The sequence below is a fragment of the Perna viridis genome, chromosome 7 (assembly GCF_037379345.1).
Source record: "Perna viridis isolate PV_CMFRI_1.1 ecotype Kerala chromosome 7, ASM3737934v1, whole genome shotgun sequence".
Lineage (NCBI taxonomy): Eukaryota > Metazoa > Mollusca > Bivalvia > Mytilida > Mytilidae > Perna > Perna viridis.
The window spans coordinates 40895680-40918303 of NC_142451.1; the positions used below are offsets into that span (position 1 = coordinate 40895680).

Here is a 22624-nt window from a genome sequence, read left to right on the forward strand (position 1 = left end):
TGGTTTCAGTACAGCCACATACTTACACTTGGGGTTTCGGTAAGAAACTATAGATCACAATAAGGACTAATACTAGTACAACTTATCATTCTCAGTGGGTCACTTATTAACTGGTTCCAAACCAAATCATAGTTATCAAAAACAAATAAATAATTAAGTTACTAAATCACTCCAAAATAGTTTAATTGAAGATAAAAACATGATAACAGAACCAACCTCAAACTGATAGGACATAGAAATTGCAATTAAATGGGGAATTATCATAGAGGCACTTATAAGTGTATTGTCCTGTAATGACATATGTAATATACAGGGTATTTAAGATGGCTTTTCAATGTAATTTATGACATACAAACAAGTTGGACATTTCATATCTGTTTTTAAAGACTTTAAATATGTCAAAGTTTGGCAAAATATTTTATCACACAAGTATGAGACTTAACATTCCAAATAGAAGTCTTTCAGAATTATATGTGTTTCTAAGCTTTTTTTAATTTATTTAAGGTATGGAGTTAAGAATAAATTTCTGACAGAAGCAACTTCAAAAAAATACAGCTAATACACATCTACCTAAATGGAAATACCGATTTTTTGTAATTTTTTATCTAGACCAAATTGTTGATGTGTAATGTACCTTAGGCATTTCAAATATACCTGTTATACTATAAAATTTCAGAATAGAAATATAAGTTTGAAGTTAAAAAAATCCCACCGCTGCCACCAATTGGAAAAGTATGAAATGCAATTATGTGATGTTTTACTATCTTTTGATTATGTTATTTCATGAAAGTTGCTGATTAAGTGTTTATGATATTCAAATAAGTAATATGTTACAGAAAAAGAAAAATTAGTTTCTGTATATTACTTATTTTACCAGTTTATATTAAAAAATACAGCAACAAAACAGAGCATTTTACAAGAGTAAAAGTCGACAACCTACATAAAACTCAAATAAAACCTACATTCCAGGACCAAATAACCAATCATTCTCTTCAGATAAAATTTAATCTGATATGTAAATCAAGTAAGCATTCTGCTTTTCTTTGCAGTCTTGTCTTTAAAAATCTACGAGTTTTTATCAAAATCTATCTAGAAACTATAAAGTAAATACACTGCAGAATGTCAGTTCTTTTTTCATACCTTAATATCATCAAAAACTCATGTCATTACATAATTTAAAATTTATGGAATAATTTGGGTTAAAATGCATAAAATATTCATAAAAACTGTCCAAATTTATGCAGTTCATCCCCTTTAAATTTGTTCTAATAAGATTTTTATCTTAATTTTGTAATTTTATGGTCATAGTATATGCTCTTCCAAAAAATTGAAGACCAACTTTTTAATCATAAGAAACTTGATTTATGGGTGTATATATATTTAAAACTGAGATATGAAATTAAGATTAAGAAAATGAAAGCAAATATTGAAGCATGTAGTCAATGTTTATTCTAATATATTGGTGGATTAATAAATTTGTTCTTAAGGACATATTTCTCGAAATCTATCCAGTTTGAGATTAAAATGCCTACCTCAAAATATGTGAACTTGATATACAAGGAGAAGAATTTCACATGAAGAATTAAATACATTTAAAATCAAGAATAAATCAATGATTGGAATTACACTGAAAAACACTTCAAAACTTCAAAACTGTCAAAGACCACTAAATTGTTTCAAATGTTTTTATTTTTTAAAGAGTTGCATTTTGTATGCCCTTCAAAGAAATTCAACAATATTTCAAATCATCCTGATGAATTGTTTTAATTTTGTATACATGATAATGTAACTGTCTGATGAACAGTGGCCATTTTCTCAGTGAAATTTTCAGCTCTCCACTTGGGAACTTTTGCATTGAAAATAAAAACTTCCCAAAAACAGAAACCAACAAGCAAAACTTTAAAATAAATAACTTTATCTAAGCAAACAGTGGCGGCTAAAGACATAGTGAAACCGTTCTAAACTAAAACCTGGTAAAATCCGAAAACCTTTCTGAACTAGACAATCTTAAAAGCCCCTTATATCAATCTAAATGTATTTCGAACCTTGATTTAACAGAACATCTCTCAAAACAAAACACATTTTAAAGTCCAATGGAGGTTCAATTTAGAAAGCGTTTCATCTTATTCTGGGTATGGTTTAGAAAAGTTTTCAGGTTATTCAGAGTCTGGTTTAGACAGGTTTTCAGATTATTCAAAGTTCAGTTTAGACAGGTTTTCAGGTTATTCAGGGTTTGGTTTAGGCAGGTTTTCAGGTTATTCAGGGTTAAGTTTAGACAGGTTTTCAGAATATTCAGGGTTTGGTTTAGACAGATATAACTGTAATTTTGACAAGAAAGTGTGTAAGCTACAATTAAGGTTACATCTTATTAACCAGATGGGCTTTGTCAGAGTTACATAAAAAACGAAATGTTTTGGGAAGGGCTGATGAATTGCTGGGAAATAAAGGATCAAGATTGAATTAATAGACCTAATTTGGACAAAATGATTTATATAGAGGACTCTTATTAATGTTTTTCTGTCCTTTTTTAATACATTAACAAATCAGATACAAAAGCATATGGCTACCAGTGTATATAAGGTTAGTTGTTGGACAAGGAAACAAAATTTTTCAACCCATAGAGGAATAGTGTAAATTTACTTATTTTTGCTATATTCATGGTGGACAGAAAACCGTGAAAAAAGATAGACATGAAATTTTTTAACACTATATAATGCACATCATTTTTTGAATCCATGAAAATAGATACTGCAAATATGCTCACTAGACAGAATCCACAAAAATTAATTTTTTACAGTATCCTTGCACTTCTTACATAAGCTGTGTTTAAAACAGCAAATTAACCCATGGTAAGTATTGTTAGCCTTTTTATGTCTGTATGTAAGTCTGCCCTGCACTTATAAAACAAATTAAATATGATAATTTAGGTCTTCAAATACTTACTTTTGTGTCCTAGATAAAAGGTCCACAAGAAGAAAGTGAAAGGTCCTCAATAAGAGTATATATAAAGTATGGTATGAGCAGGGCCGTGGTAAATGAAACTTCAATGGTCCTGCATCAGAAATTGAGAGTCAAAGACCCCAAGACCAGGCCAAATTTGGTAATTTGAACCCTTGATGGTTTCTTCACAGTAAAATACTGACCTTTCAATATACACTGGTATTTTTTTACAAACATGTAACAGATTTTGTTTGCCTCCTTCAACAAATCATATTATGAATATAAATAACATCCCATCTTCAATATTAAAACCTTTCCTGTTATCATTAGTATTTTATCATATATCTACAACTGATTTGATTAAAATATCTATCTAAAAGAGATACTTAGCATTCTGATTGATAAACACCTAGCAAAAATGAAGTAAAATTTAAGGTCAACTCACCATTAATGATGGCTATTCAAAATCCTGCTCCTTCTGACAGAAAATTATCGCTTATGCAATATCAAAATTTTTAATTTATGAGATTTAACATTCAGAACCACTTTGGGGGACTTTTAATTTAATTCCATGAGATAGTGATAAGTATGTTATAGAAATTTATTTATTTTGGATGTTTAAAATGATGTAAGATGGAGTTTATAGCAAATTAATGAAAATGGCCCTATTATCACCTGTCCTATGTCACCAAATTCACACCTGGAGTAAGGAGGCCCTTTGATCAAATCAGTAAATTTTAAAATAACCAAATTTTAAAGTGTTGCGAGTTTATTCCATTCAGTTTTAAAATTGATACAGAACTATCTGAGTGAATACAACAAAAACAGGACACAGTTCAAAATATTTTCAATTTAACATATTTTTTTCTGCTCTTTTACATAGCTAAGCCATACTAATTCAAATATTTATCAGGCAGAATAAAAATTTTGTACTTTCAGTAAAAGAAACAATTTTCTTCTTATTCAAATCTTAAATACATCAGCCACCAGTCTTTCAGTTTCAATGTTGATTGTGAAATTCACACGCCTACCTAACTGTAATAATAAATATCAACTTCTAGATAAAAATACCTGAACAGGGTACTTTTTGTCATATATCCAGACAGACCTATGATTAAACTTCATCAACATTTCTCATATGAATTAACTTAGATCAGACTTATTGAACCAAAACCATATATTTAAGTTAAAATATATAGTTTTTTTGTATATATAAGAAAAGTGATTGTTTAAACCCTATATTGTTTACCCTACATATATATCACAGCCCTACTTTGAACACACTTGTATAGTTGAGATATCTGATTTCACTGACAAGACATGTCAAATTCAGTGTTATATGTTGTTTCAACCTCGGGCAAATGGCCCTCAGGTGATATAGGAGTTTGGGTTGATATGGCATGTGATACAGATTTTAGCATAATATTTAACAGTGTACAGTATTTATGAACTGGTACTTATTTTTTTTGTAAACAGCAACATTAAAACTCATAATTAATTTTTTGTTGAATAAATATATGTAAAGCTTTTAATGAACTTGAGCGAGATTTGACCTCCTTAACATCAAAATGGAGAAGGTTTTACCTGTCAGCACACCTTTTACCTTTAATTAGCTATCTCCTTTAGATCTTTTGAATAATGCATTACAATCAACTGTATAGTGTGATGTCTTTATTTTTGATGGGGCCCTAGAGTATGAGACATCACAGACCCCACTAGAATTTGAAATAGACTTTTAATTAACATAAAAGGGGTTCCATACCTGTCAGCACACCTTTACCTGTAATTAGGCTAAACCTTTGATGTATTCAATGAACTAGTCTGATGATTTTATGGAGGTTTCTGCTTTTGTGAACTGCAGTGAGGCTTGAAGTCCAAATGAGGTAACGGGACGGTGTTAAACCTTATATCAAATTGACAAAACAGTTTTTTAGTAGGGTGATCGATGTATAAAGGTACTTCATTTCATCTTATATAAACAGTACCCTTTATCACCAAACAGCATGTGGGTCCAAATTTGATGACAATTTAAATATAACTCAGTCTGAAAATCAAATTGGCATAATTACGTTTTTTTGCATAATAGGTCCATTGAATATTCATTTCAACATAGATTACAGTTGCATTTTAATGAAATTGGATGAAATGAAGTGACACCTTGTACATATGTAAGAGTGCTTCATTTACAATGGAGTCTGTTTGCTGAGGGTAATAAGCATAATAGAGCTGTTTATATTTTTCTACTCAGTGCCGATTTCTTGCATGTCACATCTCAACCTAATTGAAAAGGGAATGTCAATTTAATAATTCTAGATCACGGCGGGAATGCACTTAAAAACTTCTACTCAGACCTAAAAAGAACAATTGGATTAGATTTTTTAGTCTTTTAAATATATTATTACTTATTAATTTGATTTTAATATGGAAGAATGCAGCTGAACCAACTTACCAATATTTTAATCATATTTTCAGGCATAATTTACCCTGTGACCTTCAAAGGGGTATGTATGTCAAATAAATAGCAATAACTGGCAATACAACCAAATCCCCAAATTGACTTGCACTTAAGGAAATGGACAACTTGAATAGGGAACTTCTCATACAATCTTTCTTTCTTATCTAATAAACAACATGGGTGGATCCAGGATTTCAGGTGGGGGGGGGGAGGGGGGTTACACAAAAGCTGAGCAAAGCGAGGTTTCAAGAGAAAAATTTTTTGCCCCCATTTTTAGGGTGGGAGGGGTGCATACACTTGGTCCTCCACTTTGAGAACTTGAATTACCTATACTCAAACAGTAACATTTCAAAGTTGTCAATTCAAAATATTTGCTTATTATGGTAAATGACTACTGGCATTATTACGTAAGGTTGTTCACTAACGATAATGATATTATAAGCAATTTACAAAGGAGATAGCTAGTCCATGTAGATAAAGTCACAAAATATTTTGCTTAGAATATTCTTGCTTTTGTTAGATCATAGTTAAGGAAGTTTACTGGTAAAGTTCAGCCATTTTTTCAGATTTTCAGACTCAACTGATTTTATCCATTTGTTAGCATTAATATATTTTGACCAGTGGGCCCCCCTTTTCTTTTCATAATTTCATTAAACACATCTTATAATGTTTTTTTTTTGTTTTTTTTTCAGAAATCCTTGTGTTTTAAATAGATAAAACCAACTCAAACAAAACCTATGAAACTCTATAGAAATCCTTTTCCCCCTATAATTTCAAATGCTTACATCTAAAAAAACATATGCACGGGCCCATCTATTTTTTTCTTCTTATATAGTTCTAATGTGAACGATATTAAAAGATTTCACAATACTTTGAAATCCTTGTTATTCTTAAATACAGCAGCGAACATGAAAATATGGAGGAGGCATAAAACAGAAAGCATCCTTTTATAGAAGACATGAGAAAAAAGTTTCTGAATCTTTTCTGGGAGAAATGAATAAGATGAATACACTACCGGACAAAGAAAATACATTCCCACTTAATTATAGGCAGTGACTGAATTTTAAAATCATCAGTACCAAATGTTTACCATGGCTTCAACTATTACTTGGTACTCATTATTACATAATAGTGTTTGTTTTATGGGCATTTCATCATTTTGAAAAAAGAATGAAGAAGTCATGACTGACTTATTTGGTCAAAAGTTGTTCCTACAAGGGATTTAGCAAAATAAAATGAAACTAGTAAATAACTTTAAGGCCACATCAAGTTAATTTATAGATTCTCATCCACAAGCAACTAAAAAAATGGGGCGGGTAGGAGGATTTTAGTTTTTATCTTTTATATTTCCAAGATTTGTAAAATCTTATTCCCACTGACGAATTCGTTGAAGAACTTCTGGAAATGTGTACTTTCAGTTATGTTTGCCATACCAAGGCTATATATCTTAAATTCCCCTTATAATACGACTAACAACGAAACCATCCTGAGATCTGCCGAAAAATATCAAGATATTCGGTAAACATACACCATGTTACTCGTTTTCCGACCACAAGTCTATTGTATTGTGTATAGGTAGAGTCATGACAGATACGGACATAATAGAAATCCGGAAATTTGAACCACTGTAAAAAAATCAAAAATAAAAAAATTTGGGGCTGGCCCTTTTGAGTAGGGGCGGGCGGGGATGAGAATCTACAAATTAACTTGATATAGCCTAACATCAATCATAAAGCAACTATAAAAATTGATGTCGCATAAAACTAAAGTACATATAAGTGTTCATCATGCTAGATTTTTATCACAATCAAAGAAATAAGATCAAGACCTGCATACTATATTTTGGCAAGCCCTCATCACATTACGTTGGTAAGAGTATATGCTATTACTTTGAAGAAAAGGCAGTAGATAATTTATTTGAGCTGAGTATTAATCTGATTAAGACAAGATATTAAGTTGCTGTAAGCGATAGAAATTTAAATGCAAGTTTATACAACATTTTACACGAATATTTATGATGAGGTGAAATTCCACTAACTATTTACATTTCTGCTTATTTCCTTAACAAACTGTAAATGGGTTTTATAAACATTTATTTTTGATTTCTCATGATAAAATATCAATATTATGATATAAATAAATTGGGAATAAACTTTTTTGCTTTAGGATCGGAAATTACACAATTGGAAAATAATACTTTGTGAAAAAAAAGGATATGAGCAAGAAAAGTCAATATAAATAAACCAAGAAAACACTACATTTATGAAAGTTCAAAATCCTCTCTTTTCAGTGGGAGGAAAGATTATGGAAGTTGAATTTCTAAGTGAGTTGTTTTTACCCAAGTCAAGACCTTAATTACCAATCCATATAAAATTCTGACACTGCATGTAGTAGAGGTGCTAGAAATCCTCAAAGGACACAATGATTTTTCAATTGAAAAACACCAAATTTTAACATGGCAACAGTCATTCCTGCTTACAGATATGTATATATTGCAGGAACAATTAATTTATTTTCATTTTAAATCAAACAAATTGTGAATATAACTCCTATAAAGTGACAATTCCAGGTACATTCTATATACTGGTACTTTTTATCTCAAAAGTGCAAAAATTGTATGACAAACTCTGACTGGTTATGTTGTCTATAACTTTTTTGATATGCATGTATCTGTGTCTGATATTTATAAAGACTGCAACTAAACAGATATGGCATAGTCAAATCAGTTATCTTAAAAAAAAACACCGCTTTGTAAGATATTTGGGATGTTAATAACTCATCATAGCAATTTTTTTCAACTTGAACAGCAGACTACAATAATGAAGTTTTCAATGGGATATTCACTATTTTGAGAGCAAAAAAATAACATCAATCGCACTATTCTGAATCACGGCTATATATGTATTACCACACATTAATGAATATGTTTCATCTCAAAGGACTTCACTCAACTCAAACATGTGGGAAGCTGTTTTTGAAAATCGAACTTGACCACTTAAAATAATTCTTGTCATTATAGTTACCATAACATGTGCACTCCTTTGAAGCTATTTTCAATTTCTCCAATTTACAAAAACAATTCACATCATTAATTGAAATGACTCTTCTGAAACTGTACAGTGACAATCCTTTCAAAAGAAAATAAACTGCTCACTTCTGTAAAATTTTGTTTAAATTACATGTATCAAAAGATTCTTATTCAACTGCACCCCCACTCTCGCAAATCAGCAGCATCGCTAATTGAGTTGATACCCTCAAATATATCCTCTATTGAAGTATCCACTTACAAAAAGTCTTTACCCGAGTAAGTACATCCTTCCGCCATTCTTAAAAAGCAACGGAAGCACCCAATTAAAGTCATATTTTTGAAATAAGAACAATCCTGTGTCATTTTACGCGGCAGAAGTTAAGAGCTACTATTGTTTCATTGAAGAAGGTCAAAATATTTGGTTATTTTTAATGAATGAAGTAGATATAGTGTAAGTATTAATGAAACTCAGCCGTATCTTTGTGAAAATCTACCACGCCATAATTTGTTTTGTATGTTTTGTTTGTATCTACATCATCTTCCCTTGTAAGTGAGTTGCAAAGTTCATGAGAAAGAAATGTCAATGCCATATTCATTCATGTCTAGGGAATGGTGTTGCATTTAGTAGGATTCCTTGTTATGTACTGATTGATTCATGAGCAAAATATGTTGAAGCCACAACCTGTGGGGAAACAGCACTACCATATTTTTCATGGCTTTTTTATGCTGGTGATGTTAAAAGAGGATACTGTGAAGGTACTTTTATTCATGGGTACCAATTTTCATGGTTTTGGGATAAACATTAGTTGGTGGATTGAAAAATTTGAAGATTTGATATCTACATCAGTCAAATCAATGAAAAATTACCTTTTCATTAGGAACCAAATTTCATGGTTTGCTTTGCCCCTGAAAACCATGAAAATTGGTACCCATAAGCAATGCATTACTTTCACAATACTTGTCTACAGTGAAAGATGAAGAGGCCAATAGGTCTGTTCAAGCAAAATGATTTGAAATGGGTGAAGCAACCTGAAGCTTTCAGGATCTAAGCATTTTAACAAATATAACATGAAAAACAAGACATCTGTGAGCCAATGCCAAATAGTGATAGCAGGTTATCCCCCATCCACATTTAGTACATGGTCAAAGAATAAACCGAGTCATTACATATGAAGTGCTCATGTAAACCTGTAATAGCATCTCACAATGTGACACATCTATATAAAACTGGTGTCAAAATATCATGAGACTGTGACAAGCAGTTACAATGAAAAAAGTTACATAAAAAAGTGTTACTGACATGATGAACACATGGACAAGGGTTCTGATCTGTTAAGGTATAATAGTGGGCTTAGACACACAACCACTCAATCACACCCTTCCTCTTTAGATATGGCCAGGTCTTATTCAACTTATCAAAATATTTTCATTCATTATATGGAAATTTCATTCATAAACAAACAGTATGAGAAATTTATTGAGCTGTATAGTGACTGTCAACAATTATATAGTATTTGTGTAGACTTGTGGTCAACCACATACGATAATGCAGAGAAACAATTTATTGTCATTTTTCCTACAAAACAAATACCCATACAACTAAACCTGTAAGTACCATTCTGTGTAAGAATCAAGCAAATGGGTGGCACATCATTTTTTTTCAATTCAGTCTTTTTTGTCTCAAATACATTAAATACATCTAGAAAACATCCAAAAAGCTATTTAAAATTATCCTGAAGCATCTGTGACATAGATATTTTTGAGGTAACTTGAATAATGCAATAAAATGTCTGTGTTTACTGTCTTCGTGTGCCACACTGTATACACATTTTGCCTGATTCTTAGATAGAGAAGTACTTATGACACTGTTGGTAAAACTAGGCAGCTAGTATATAATACAAACTATAGAATGGCTCGTAAATTGTTGATACATGTAGATATTTAAAAAGAACAATTATTTACTCCCACTTAATATGTTCTCATACATGTACATAGAAACTGATATGTCCTGTAAATCTGTCTACCTGTGTGTCAGTATTTATTTGTCATTCAAATAACAAAATGTTACGGAAAATCAACCCTTTCTTGGGAGAAGTAATGAATAAGAGATGGGTACCCCTCTAAGTAACTGAAGGAAGAATGTTTGGATGTAAGAAAGGAAGGAAGGATGGACAGTCCTATCACTTACTTTGAGTTTGTTGGGGGGAAGGTATAATAAATAAATATTGCATTGATTGAGACCATACAGAAATTCATAACTGAGCTTCTGAAACATTCTAAGAATTAAAACGTGCCTTAAATTTGGATATGCATTGTACTATTAAGCTGATAGAAGCTAAGAAACTTCTATCAAAGTTAACATTAGAAACAATACTACAAAAGCTTATAAAAGCTTCATAACCAACATAGGACCAACATAATGTAATGAAACATGCATAAAAAGTAATTTTACACTTAAAAAAAGTGAAAAAATGTGATTATAAATCTACATGTATGTTTTCAGTAATATTTTATTCTTCTTCATACAATCTGCTCTGAAGATTCATGGTTCCAAACAAAAGATTGCTAATCAAGCTTTAAATTTGGAAGTCCAAATTTAGTAAACGTAAAAGGTCACTTTTGGGTCAAGAGGTTATCAATTACTAAGTCTGCCCATTCATAATGAAATCTCATTAAAAGTTATTATGAACACTACTGACTTTTAACTTAATCATTATTCCTCTTTTATGGGGCTTAAGGAAACTATATCATGCTATAAAAAGTTTATTGTCAACTTATGAAACCCATTTTTATTACCGCTCAAAATTTCTACCAGCGGTCATTTGTCAGACAAAAATTAGATTTTTTAAACTTAATTTTTATGATTGTGGTGGCCTCGCCGAATGATTTATGTCTTTAATTAATTTTTTATGCAAATTAGATGTACTGGTAATTATGCAAACTGTAATCTACCTTATCTTCCAATGCATTTGTACTCTGCGTAGTTTCTTCTTATTTATTTTTCTCGGTCATTGAAAAATTTATTCATACTTATATACCAGTAAATATTTTAACAAAAAGTAATAGAATATATTTTCCTTGTAATCAGTCAAGATCTACAAACATTCATTGAAGTCTAGGATCATTCATTCAGTTATTTTCAATAACTCGAAAGAGATACAAGCTGTCTTAACGAATTTGTAAACATAAAAAAGAAGTTCAGGCCATAGTATCACAATCTACAAATAGTCAATCAATTTTTTTTTTCTTTCATCAACTTTTTCAATTACTTTAAGAGATATGACCTGTTGAACCAAATTTTATCAACACAAAAGGGAGTTAATACTGAAACATGTGCATGTTTTTCATTCATCAAAAGGTTATGCCAAAATCAAACAAGTTCCGCACATGTATTTATTTTCACATGCTTATAGGAACATGGTTTTTTGTAAACTTAGTATTTGATCAAAGATTTTAAACCTGCCTAACTTAATGAAAAGTATACAACCGTGTCATTGAAGAATTTGATCAAAAGTTGTAAAATTTCAAAACATTCGTGCCAAATTGTGATAAATATATACTATGTATAACCTTGCTTTCCTATACAATGTGGTATACCTTGTGGCACACAGCAAACTTCATGTTTAAAGTAGATATTTGAAATTAATAAAAAGCTGTCAGAAAAGCAAGATGTACAATTCATTCAGATAAGCAGTATGAAATAAAAGTTTGTGACTACAAAGACCACCTGAAGTTATTAATCAGAGAAGATAAAAATTTCATGAAAATTTGTCAAGTAACTTTTGAATGGGTTAGTCATAGTGCTGAAGACTTTGTCACCAATCAAAAGGTTTTGGGAGGTATATAAATCATACATTTAGATTTGTGTGTCTATAATAACAGTCTTCAGTTTGTCACACCTCTGTTTAAAGTTTTGCATTAGAGAATTTTGGGGAGAAGATCCAATATCATGATGCATAATTAGTATACATGTACTAGCATATGGAAAGATAGATAAAGACTCACCATTCTATGGTTGACATATGGACAAAATGGTCATTATGCCATGCAGAAAACGTGTGTCTTCAAACTAGAAATATGATTGCCCTCACTAAGCAAAAGCCCATGCATTTAAAACCTTAAAGCTAATACAATGGAATTAGCTTAACTCGCACATATATGATACTATATTGCAACCTTCAATCAAAATTTCATCAAAATCCATGGAATAGTGTAGAAGAATTTGAATTCACAAGCTATGAATGTTACATTTAAAAGACTTTTGTTCAATTATTTCCCTTGCAAATACACATCAGTAATAATTATCATACCTCATGCCCAACCTACATAATAAGTACTGGAAAAATTTATTTATTTAACAGGAGTTGTACTGCAGACGAACAAACAGACAGACAGACAGAAGGTCAAGATTATTTGGGAATCACCAAATATAAACACACAGACATACAGACAGATAGACAGACAGACAGATGATAATTACTATATCCCCAAAATATTGTTTGCAGGGGGAGTGAAATGAAGATGGATAGTGGTTGAAAAAGCCTATTTAAAAAGATGACATGAACAATAAGACCTATTGTACAGTCAAATAAAAAACAAATAAAAGATTTTTAAAAAGATAAAAAAAGGTCTTTGCTTCACCAAGATTAATCTCATATGAGAAGCATATACCTAGTTCTAAACATGATGTATTTTGACTATGACATATAATGTCACATATTAATACGCAGAATATGTAATTTTAGGCCTTTATAACCCGACAAGATTCTCTATGTAAAGTTAGTTCCTCTATGGAAATTTCTCGCTCTACTGTTTCCAAATAGAGAATATACAAGTCAAAAATTTATTTGGTCGTTCTGAATGAGAAGTTGATTTCAGAAGTAGTTGAGATTATTAAATGTATTGAAGATTTTTTTTCTGTTTTATATTATTTTGTATTAATCAAGATATATGCACAAGAAAGCAAATGTGTGTACTGATTTTATAATGGGTCTGTATAGAAAGTGAAATGTGCTTCATTTAAGACATGCTGAATAAACAGGTTTAATTTGGTGTAGGTGTTAATGATTGAGAATAATGTGGTACGTCTTTTAAGGAACATAAAATGGCGAGACTGTATTTACATGGGAGATATTAAAAGGAAATCACAAAACGTGTCATAATAGTTAAATGTACAACTTAAAACTAACAACTGCAAAAAGAAAATAGAAATTTAGATGGAGTACCAGTACTGGAAAATCAATGCCATATAGCACTTCAGCTTTTGGTACAGTCTCACATTTCTGAATGAAAATGTGGGGTTTGAGCTAGGATAAAACATGGAAGCATCAACCTAAGTGTATTAAGGGAGTCTTTTATGTAAACTAAGGAAAGGGTCAAGAGATGTTTAACTAGTAACTAAATAAAGATATGAAATTCATTGTTTTAAACAGTTTCAAATTCTCACACTGAAAATTAAAATGGTGATTCCTAAATTTATAATTTCAACGAATTTTCAAATCTAAATCTTCTTGCCCAATATTAAGTTCAAAATTGTTACTGCATACTGGCCATGAAGCCTTGAGATGTTACTCATTTCTTCTCTGAATCTAATTTTTCTTTTTTTTTTGGTTTCGTTTTCTCCTTTTTCTTTACTTTAAACATGAATGTTGATAGACAGACATGCATTGTTTGACAAGAATCTTGACTGATTTAACATAAATATGTTTACATGTTTGTATGCATAATAATTGATACGCATGGTATCTGATCGCACTATTTTGATTCAATTAGGACAAGGAAAAAAGTATGTGTGTTAGAGGTACTACCTTACAAAATATAAATGAATTTTATTTTCTTAAAAAACTTTTTCTCTTAACAAATAACAGGGTCAGTCACAAAAAGTAAATTTACAATTCATAAAATTTATAAGTGAAGCACAACAAAATTACAAATCTAGGAGAGAGCTCTTTGGGTTGGAAGCCCCTCCCCAACCCAGACTGGAAAGTTAAGTTAATTTTAAGCAAAATTTTGGCAAAAAAAAAAAGTAAATAGCCTAGAGTCCCTCTTTTGCTGGACCCTCTCTATCCAGATCTAGATCTGCATCTGCAACAATTTTCAACAATGCCAGTTCATTTTTCATAAAATTCTCCCATTAAATGAAAGAAAAAGAGATTTTATAATACAAATGTATATGGTTGTCATTTTCGGTAAAGCTCATAGGTAATTTGTAAAGAGTGCAATTATAAGCAAATAAAATTAAACTTTAGGATTCAGTTCTAGTGTATGTACTCTAAAAAATTTCTTAAGAAGCATTCAATTGCACCATCAAGGCTTCACACATGTAATGCACATGTACCTAATGAAAGATACACAGCACAGTATGATTTTATAACATGTTTTTTATGTATACTACTACATCGTAATGTAGATGTTTATACAATGTAATAATTACGAGGAGTGTTTTTGTTGATGCTGGCAAATTTCCCTAACTATTTCTTTCAAGGCAAGATTACACCATATAGAAGACATTATGTACTCAGCTTAGGGATTAAGTAAAGTTTATGGTTTAATGCAGCTATAGCCTGAGTGGGGAAGATTATAAATTTTCATTCAGGTTTTACTTACAAACTGACCATATTTACATGTGGTCTTTAACGACTAGCCAAGTAGGATGGGTAAATATTGTGTATGTTCTCAGTAATTTCAGTGACACGCTTTTTCATGTAAACAAACATGCAGTCAGTTTTTTTTTGTTTTTTTTTTTTTGAAAACTTCATTTAAACTGATGATTTTGTTGAAAATGTTGAAAATTTAGGGTTTTGGACTACATGTATTTTAAAATTATCATTATATGACATCCAATTAATACATGTTCTTCAGAACCTGTACTGAGAGCCCAATTTACTTATTATATTAAAATGTATGACCAACATTTATCATTCATATAGGAGACAATTACAATGAAAAAAATTCTCCTCATAATACCAGCAAGTAGTCTCTAAAAATGAAGATGTAGTTACAGATTTTGTCAATTCATTCACTTTTGGGGATTTTAAACCTCCCCCAAAAGATAATACATGTAGCCTCAAAAAGGATTTTAACATAATTAGAAGTTCATAACAGGGTATGACAGGAGAGTTGGAAGTCATTTTCTAAAACTACTTGTTTCAGCTCTTCTATTGCTTTGTACTATAAACGCAATAAGTAGAAAAGTAGAAAATTGTTTTTTCTACATGTAGTTTTTCAGCCATGCAACAAAAATATATACCAGTAGTCTGATACAAAAATCGGCTAAAATGAACACTACCCCCAATTGTCAAATTCACTTTACAGGCACGGATCCAAGGACTGGTGTGCCGGGCATACGCCCCCCTCCCCTAAATCGGTAAGAAAAAAAAATGTTCACCAAAAGATTCACCCCATAATATTTTTTGCCTTGCTATGCTTGGCATTTAATTCAATTACCCCCCGCCCCCCCTAAACTGAAATCTGGATCCATCCCTGCTTTATGTGTTTTATTTTAGCTAGAAAATAAGTGAAGTAAAAGTCCTTTTCCAGCTTCTTTCTATTTAAGTTAAAAAGCCATTAACTATAGAAGCCAGAAAAGTAGGCCTTAGAACTAAAACCATCAATACTATACAAAAATTATTCAATTACAGGTATCATATAGTTTTCTTATTTTTTAATCAGAAGTGCAAATATTTGGGGGAAAATGTGCAGAAAATCAAAGACAATAAAACATTATTCATGTACATTGTTGCATCTTTTCTCCTTATTTATTTCCTTAAGAAACACATATTTATCTATTTCATCAATATGGAAAATTATTAATGATCAAATTATAATCAATTATGGATTTACATCAAAAAGGAAAAAAAATTACATCTTTTTATGCGACAGAGTTTAATCCTTGTTTTTTAAATGTCAAAAAAAAAAAAAAAATACCATTAGACCTCTTTACATGTTTATCTATTCCATCAACATGTAAAGTATTAATATCAAATGCAAATATGTCTAAAAATAATTTCATATCTAACCAAATAGCAAATAATTATGTGCAAATACTTGTTTAACATGCCTACCTGTATTTAATCAATAGGTGAAACTTTTGTAATTAATCCATGTACAACAATGTCACTTTTTTTTCATTACATCATTTCTAAATTCAAATTCCAACCACGTTAACGAAACTTTACCAAAACTTCGACTACTTCATATACTACTTTGGGAAAGTTCTTATAGTTCTCAATAACAAACTCCCACAAGACTTCAGTAATGTTAAGAACAGTCTTGATATTACACAAATTTAAGTCTCCAATTTATTGAGGAAGCATCAAGAAGCTCTTCTGGACACACTTGATTTGCATAAGAAATATTAGGTACACTTAATTTGCATAAAAAATATTAAGTGAATAGATCCTGAGTTCCCATTCATGAATTATTTTCTAAATCCATTCCCCACATCCTGTGCACATAAAATCATTTCTGACAATGATTAAAAATCCAGTAATAAGACTTTTATCAGAAAATCCACTGTATGGAAGAAAAGAAAATGATCCTCCCAACTCTAAAAAAAATCCAGTACACTTCAAGTTAAAATTATTTTTTTTATTACATGTCTATTGCATGAGGCTTCCATCTATTTACCTAACATACTGTTTTGTGAAGTCGATCAACTTACGTCTTATGTTCAACTGTCTTGACACAGTTCACTGAAATCACCCTTTGATAGCATCACCACCCCTTTAAAAAGCCTCAGATGAAATATACAAGGTAATTTGGAGAACTGAATATTTCATTCTGTCTGGAGGGAAAAAGGGCAAAGTAATTATGTGTTTATATGTTTATCATAAGTTTGTACCAACTTATGTAACATAAAACTGATATCTATATAGTTATGATATATCTATTAAATTTCTATGAACAAAAGAAAAATAAAATCATTATAATTTAGGATTGGAACCCTACAAAGGTCTATTTTTAATTTTCCAAAATTCAATTTGAAATGACATGCATATTTTAAAAAAAAGACACAATTTTGAAAAAAAACAATTCTTAAAGAGGCATATTTTCAAGTTATTAGTTTTTAAAAAGAATTTCGAAATTGCATCATTAAAGACCCACTTTGAAGATTAATTATTTCTTGTAAATTAACTTTGCTCTTTAATGTGACATATTATTTAGATTTTGCAAAACTAATAAAAGTTGTTAAGGACAATCAGAAAAAAAATAATTGAGTAATTTTGTAACTGAATTATTTGAATACAATAATTACTATAGATACTTGTATAAAACTATTTTGTAACTTTGACTGAAAATTATTAAATGCAATTACATGTATAGACCAATAATTTCTTTATATTTCTCTCTATTTAAATTTAACCTTTCATTTTTTTTAAATCATAAATTATTTTGCAAAACACATGTATTAATTGTGAAATAATTTTTTTTAGAAATAGTACTCAGAACAATGAATGAATTGAAAGACAGAATGACCACTACACATTTCCAAAAATCAAAAATTCCAATACACACTGTCTTCTATAATCATGAAATTGCATGGATTGTTGATCTAAGTATATCCCCACACATACAGGAAGTTAATATCAGCAACTGAATTTGCTTACGACATACACAGACAAATGTGCCACATATGATAATCATATGGTGCTTGATTCATATGATAATCATATGGTAATCATATGAAAATCATATATTTATCATGTGGTAATCAAATGATTTTCATATGATACTATGGGCTTGAAAACATATGATAATCATATGTTTGAGAAAAATGTGTGATTATCATATGTTAACTGAAACATATGACTATCATGATATGACTATGTCTATGATTATGACTATGATAACCATATGATGCCAACCATATGATTCTCATGTGTGGCACATTTGCTGTGTATGCCCCATAAATAGAGCCACATATTAAATTTGAAATCAATATATCCAGTAAGAGCCAAGTTTTTTGTGACAAAAATTTTAACAGTCCAAATAACGAACGCACAGACAGACAGACAAGGTGATTCCGATATACTATCAAACCATTAAGTGAGTATATAATTTAACAACCAAATTGTGATCAAAATATTAGATTCAAGAAAAATTATAAAAAAAAAAACACTTAAAACTTATGCCCCATCTATATAAAGCCACATGTAGTTTGAAGTGGGAGCCAATCATTAAAGTGAAGTATACCTAAAATTTAATCATCTTTCAAAATTTTTGTAAGGACACAGAAAAGACCCTTTGTGCAGCTAGTAAGCTTAAATCAATCAAAGTAGTTAACAACTAGTAGTAAATTCTTCAAGTCTTGTGGTACTCCACCCTAGATAGTATGTGAAATTTAGAAAAATGAAATCCAAAAAATAATGGTTTGAAGATGGAATCCAAAAAATGAACTTCTAAACTGGCAATAGATTAAGACATTATTGATGCATGGTTGTATAACTAGAACTTGACAAGAAACATAGCTTTAAAATGATTATATATCCAATTAGCCTACACAGGTTCTGTTATGCAAGTCAAATTAATTCACAGAATAATTGTTTTCTCTGCTTTTGAAACTTTTTTCAAAACTAAAGGTTTGGATTATATCTCTTCCTTTTTCATAGTTGCCCAGCTGAATCAAAATGGCACATTGATATCTAGAATTAGGTCAGTACAACAGTATCAGTCTTGTTTTACATATTCCTGAGCGGATGTACATCAAAGCATAGAAGCTAAAAAATATAGTGTACTTTCTTTTTGCCTTTTCCTGTATTTATTTTTATGCAAATGATTATCATTTTTCATCAAAAGTATAGGGTAAATATCAAGCTATGACACAAAAAAAACCCCAGTATTTTCATGACAAATAATGCTTCAGAGAAGGAGTCTACTTTATGAACTCCAAATAAAAATAAACAAGAGCTCCCAAGAGCCTGAATTGCTTACCTGGTTAAATTTTTACCTTTCAAGGGCAATAACTCTAACAAAGAGACTTGAATTTTGACCCAAAGAAGACTTTGGTAGGACTTACCATAAGAATCATATCATCAATTGAAAGTGTCTTTCTATCTATTGCAGTTTTCAAGATATTGGCTAAAAACTGCTAAAAATATAATTTTTCACCTTTCAAGGGCAATAACTCTTACAGGGAATCCTCTGACAACTTTGACTCAAAGCAGATTTTTGAAGGCTTTATAATGAAGATCAATTCAGCAACAGACACAATTTGGCTAAACCTTACAGTTTTGGAGATACATGCGAAAAAACTTCTGCCTGACCCCTATGTTCTATTTTTAATAATGGCAGCCATGTTTTTTTTTTATAAAAACTTCTAATATAAGTTCTATGTAAAACATCCTAAGGAACATTCATACCAAGTTTGGTCCTGATTGGTCTTGTAGTTTTAGAGGAGAAGATTTTTGAAAGAAATAACATTAAAAATAGGGAAAAAACGTTGAAAAAGGGCAATAACTCCAACATGGCTTAAAACAAAAATTTGACCACAGATAGATCTCATCATGCTTAACACTTTTACTCAGTCAGAATTTGGCTTAACATAAAGCTTTTTGAGATGTATATGCAAAAAACTTCTGCCTGACCACTATGTTCTATTTTTAATAACAGCGGCCATGTTTTTCAACAGATCAAAAATCTCCAAATCAGTTCAATGCAGAATATCCTAAAGAACATTCATACCAAGTTTGGTTCAAATTTGTCAAGTAGTTTCTGAGGAGAAAATTTTTGAGAAAAAGATGGATGACGACAACAGAGGCCAAGTGATGACAATAGCCAAGTGAGCTAAAAAGTCTTTTTTTAGTTCAACCTGTTCTGGTGTACCAAAGTTCATGCCTTTGTTCTCTAAAATGGACCTAAAAATTATTTTTGACATTTCCTTCATGGAAAAACATGGACAAAAGTTAAATTGAAACTCACTGTCTATTCTTTAAAAAATCATGAAAATTTAAGGTTTACTATAGAGGCCTATGGGACAAAGAATACAAAACTGAGGCCAATAGGAGCATTAGCAAAATAAAATTGTAAAAACAGATTTAACAACTTACCTCTGTTTTCTTTGAAATGTCTCAAAAATCACCATTTTTTAAGAAAAGTAAGGATACAATGCAAGCCTCTTTCTGATAACTGGCAAGAAATATACCTATAGATAGTCTTCTCACCTGCAAGATATTACAAATGATGTTACAGAAATAGAAATAAGTGCCTGCCCAATTGCCCACAATTGTTGAAAAAGACAAAGGAAACTAAAAGACAGAAGTAACTTTCCATTTGAAAAAGTAAAAAAATATCAGAATTTTACACTGCAATTTTAACAAGGAAACAGATTTCATTAATCATGGAGCAAGTTGAAAATAACCTTTGAATTGAATTTATACAGAGTTGTCATACATGAATTCTACATGTATATACATGTACTCACATGTATTAAACATGAAACAAGTCAATGTGGTCTGAGTGTATTTAACAATTTACTAACATATTAACAAGGTGAAGATGTATATGAAACATCAAATTTGTGGTACCCTGTATATTAACAGACTTTTTATTTTCTCTTTAGTTTATGACTTTATTTCATGGAGTCTAACAATGTTGATGGTTCAGATCATCAAGTTTCAAGGTATCTGGGACCTACAGATTTTCCAACATAGTAATACAGACTTCTCTCCATCACGAACCTTGGTAACTTTGTGAGGTTGCATTCAATGACAGAGGTCCTTTCATTCAAGGAACTGATTGTACATGTAAATGCAGGTTTAATTGTTTTTTCAACTTAGAATTTTCGACTTTCTTATCCTATTTCTGTCACATTCTAAAGGTCAAACAGGGAATTAAAAATGCTTCCCTCTATCTGAAAATATACAATACTGAAGATCTTCATGAACTATCTAAATTATTACCATATATACTGGCAGCAAGGGAGATAACTGCATCATTTAATCTCTGTGGCTCTGATCAATTTGTGCTAGTTCACTATTCCAATATTTCTATTCAAATGAAAATATAGAAAAATAATTAAAAAATCATTAAAATACAAAAATATAATATTAACCATCCTCATACTAAAACACAACCTAAGACTGAAAATAGAAATAACGTATTTGATAATTTTCAACTTTCTTGTGAAAGTAACTTTCATTCCTACGTGTCAAATTTATTGGTTTGATGAATCTTTTAAATTGGATATTGAAACAGCATCACAAAGTTATATGGACTTTTAACATTTCACAGGGAATCTGAAATCATGGTTGGAACAAACCATAAATTTTTAAGAAGTATCTTGTACAAGTACAGAATCCAGTACTTATTACCTCTGAAGTTGTTCTGTAACCTCGGGCTAGACCCAAATAGTTTTAACCATAATTCTAAAACTTAAATGCAATTCCAATACTGATAGTCCCATTCCACTGATAAAGGTTGTCATGGTGATTCAGTAATAGAATGGACTTGACATCATACAGAGTTACAACATGGTTATTTTAGGCTTTTTAGCAGAAGCAATATTTAACGATTTGGAGGCAAAAAGGTATACAACAAATTTCAGCATTTCTAATTTTGGTGGAAGCTAAGTTGTGCACGAAGTACTTAAGCCCAGAGTACATATTTTGTGGAATTCATTTTATCTTTTTTTAGACAGACTGCAAAAATACGCCAAATTAAGACTCCACTGAAATTACCCGGTTTCATGCATTTCTGAAGCAAGTGTTTGGTATTTGATAAAAAAAAAAAAATAAATAACCTGGTTGTTTGAGCTAGAATATTAAAAAAAATATGATGATCAACAAGGAACCAAACTGTATTTCTGATATGAGCAAAAAGTATTTTTTCAGCTATTTTTATTATACACTTAAGTCCAGTTGTGAGTGTCAATGGACAGGCAGCAGAAAAGAGGATCTGCTAGAGAAACTCTTGGTTAAATTGTTCTAAACTGGACAAACATGAAAACAACTATTGAAACGAATAAAACGAATGAAACAACTAAAATAACTAGAGGCTCAAGAGAGCCTGAATCCCTCACCTGGTTAACCATTAACCACAGGCTAACTTAAAATCAACTGAATTGTCAAATGCAGGAAATGCTTTTAATAACATTTTCATGACATGAACCAGAATTTTTCTAAAGGCAACAATTTTTAATTATTTTCAAAAAACTGTCTTCCTATCCCTATGTTCCATATTTAGTATAGGCAGTCATATCTATT

General features: G+C 30.6%; 1 protein-coding gene across 3 annotated transcripts in view; it reads right to left on the reverse strand.

Moving 5' to 3' along the window:
* The window catches only part of LOC148612714 (semaphorin-5A-like), a 126405-nt gene that overhangs the window by 100613 nt on the left and 3168 nt on the right, over positions 1-22624 (reverse strand). Inside the window, exons 2-3 of one of the 3 annotated variants that reach the window (XM_088594377.1) lie at positions 21323-21409; positions 20471-20584 (exon numbers count right to left, since the gene is read on the reverse strand). Coding sequence is in view for 1 of the 3 variants with exons in the window: in XM_088594375.1 (XP_088450501.1) it covers positions 3144-3177 (34 nt within the window). In the remaining 2 variants the exon portion in view is untranslated. Of the gene's footprint in view, positions 1-3143; positions 3193-16486; positions 17150-20470; positions 20585-21322; positions 21410-22624 lie in introns of those variants that run through there. The other 2 variants (XM_088594376.1, XM_088594375.1) reach the window with 2 other exon arrangements.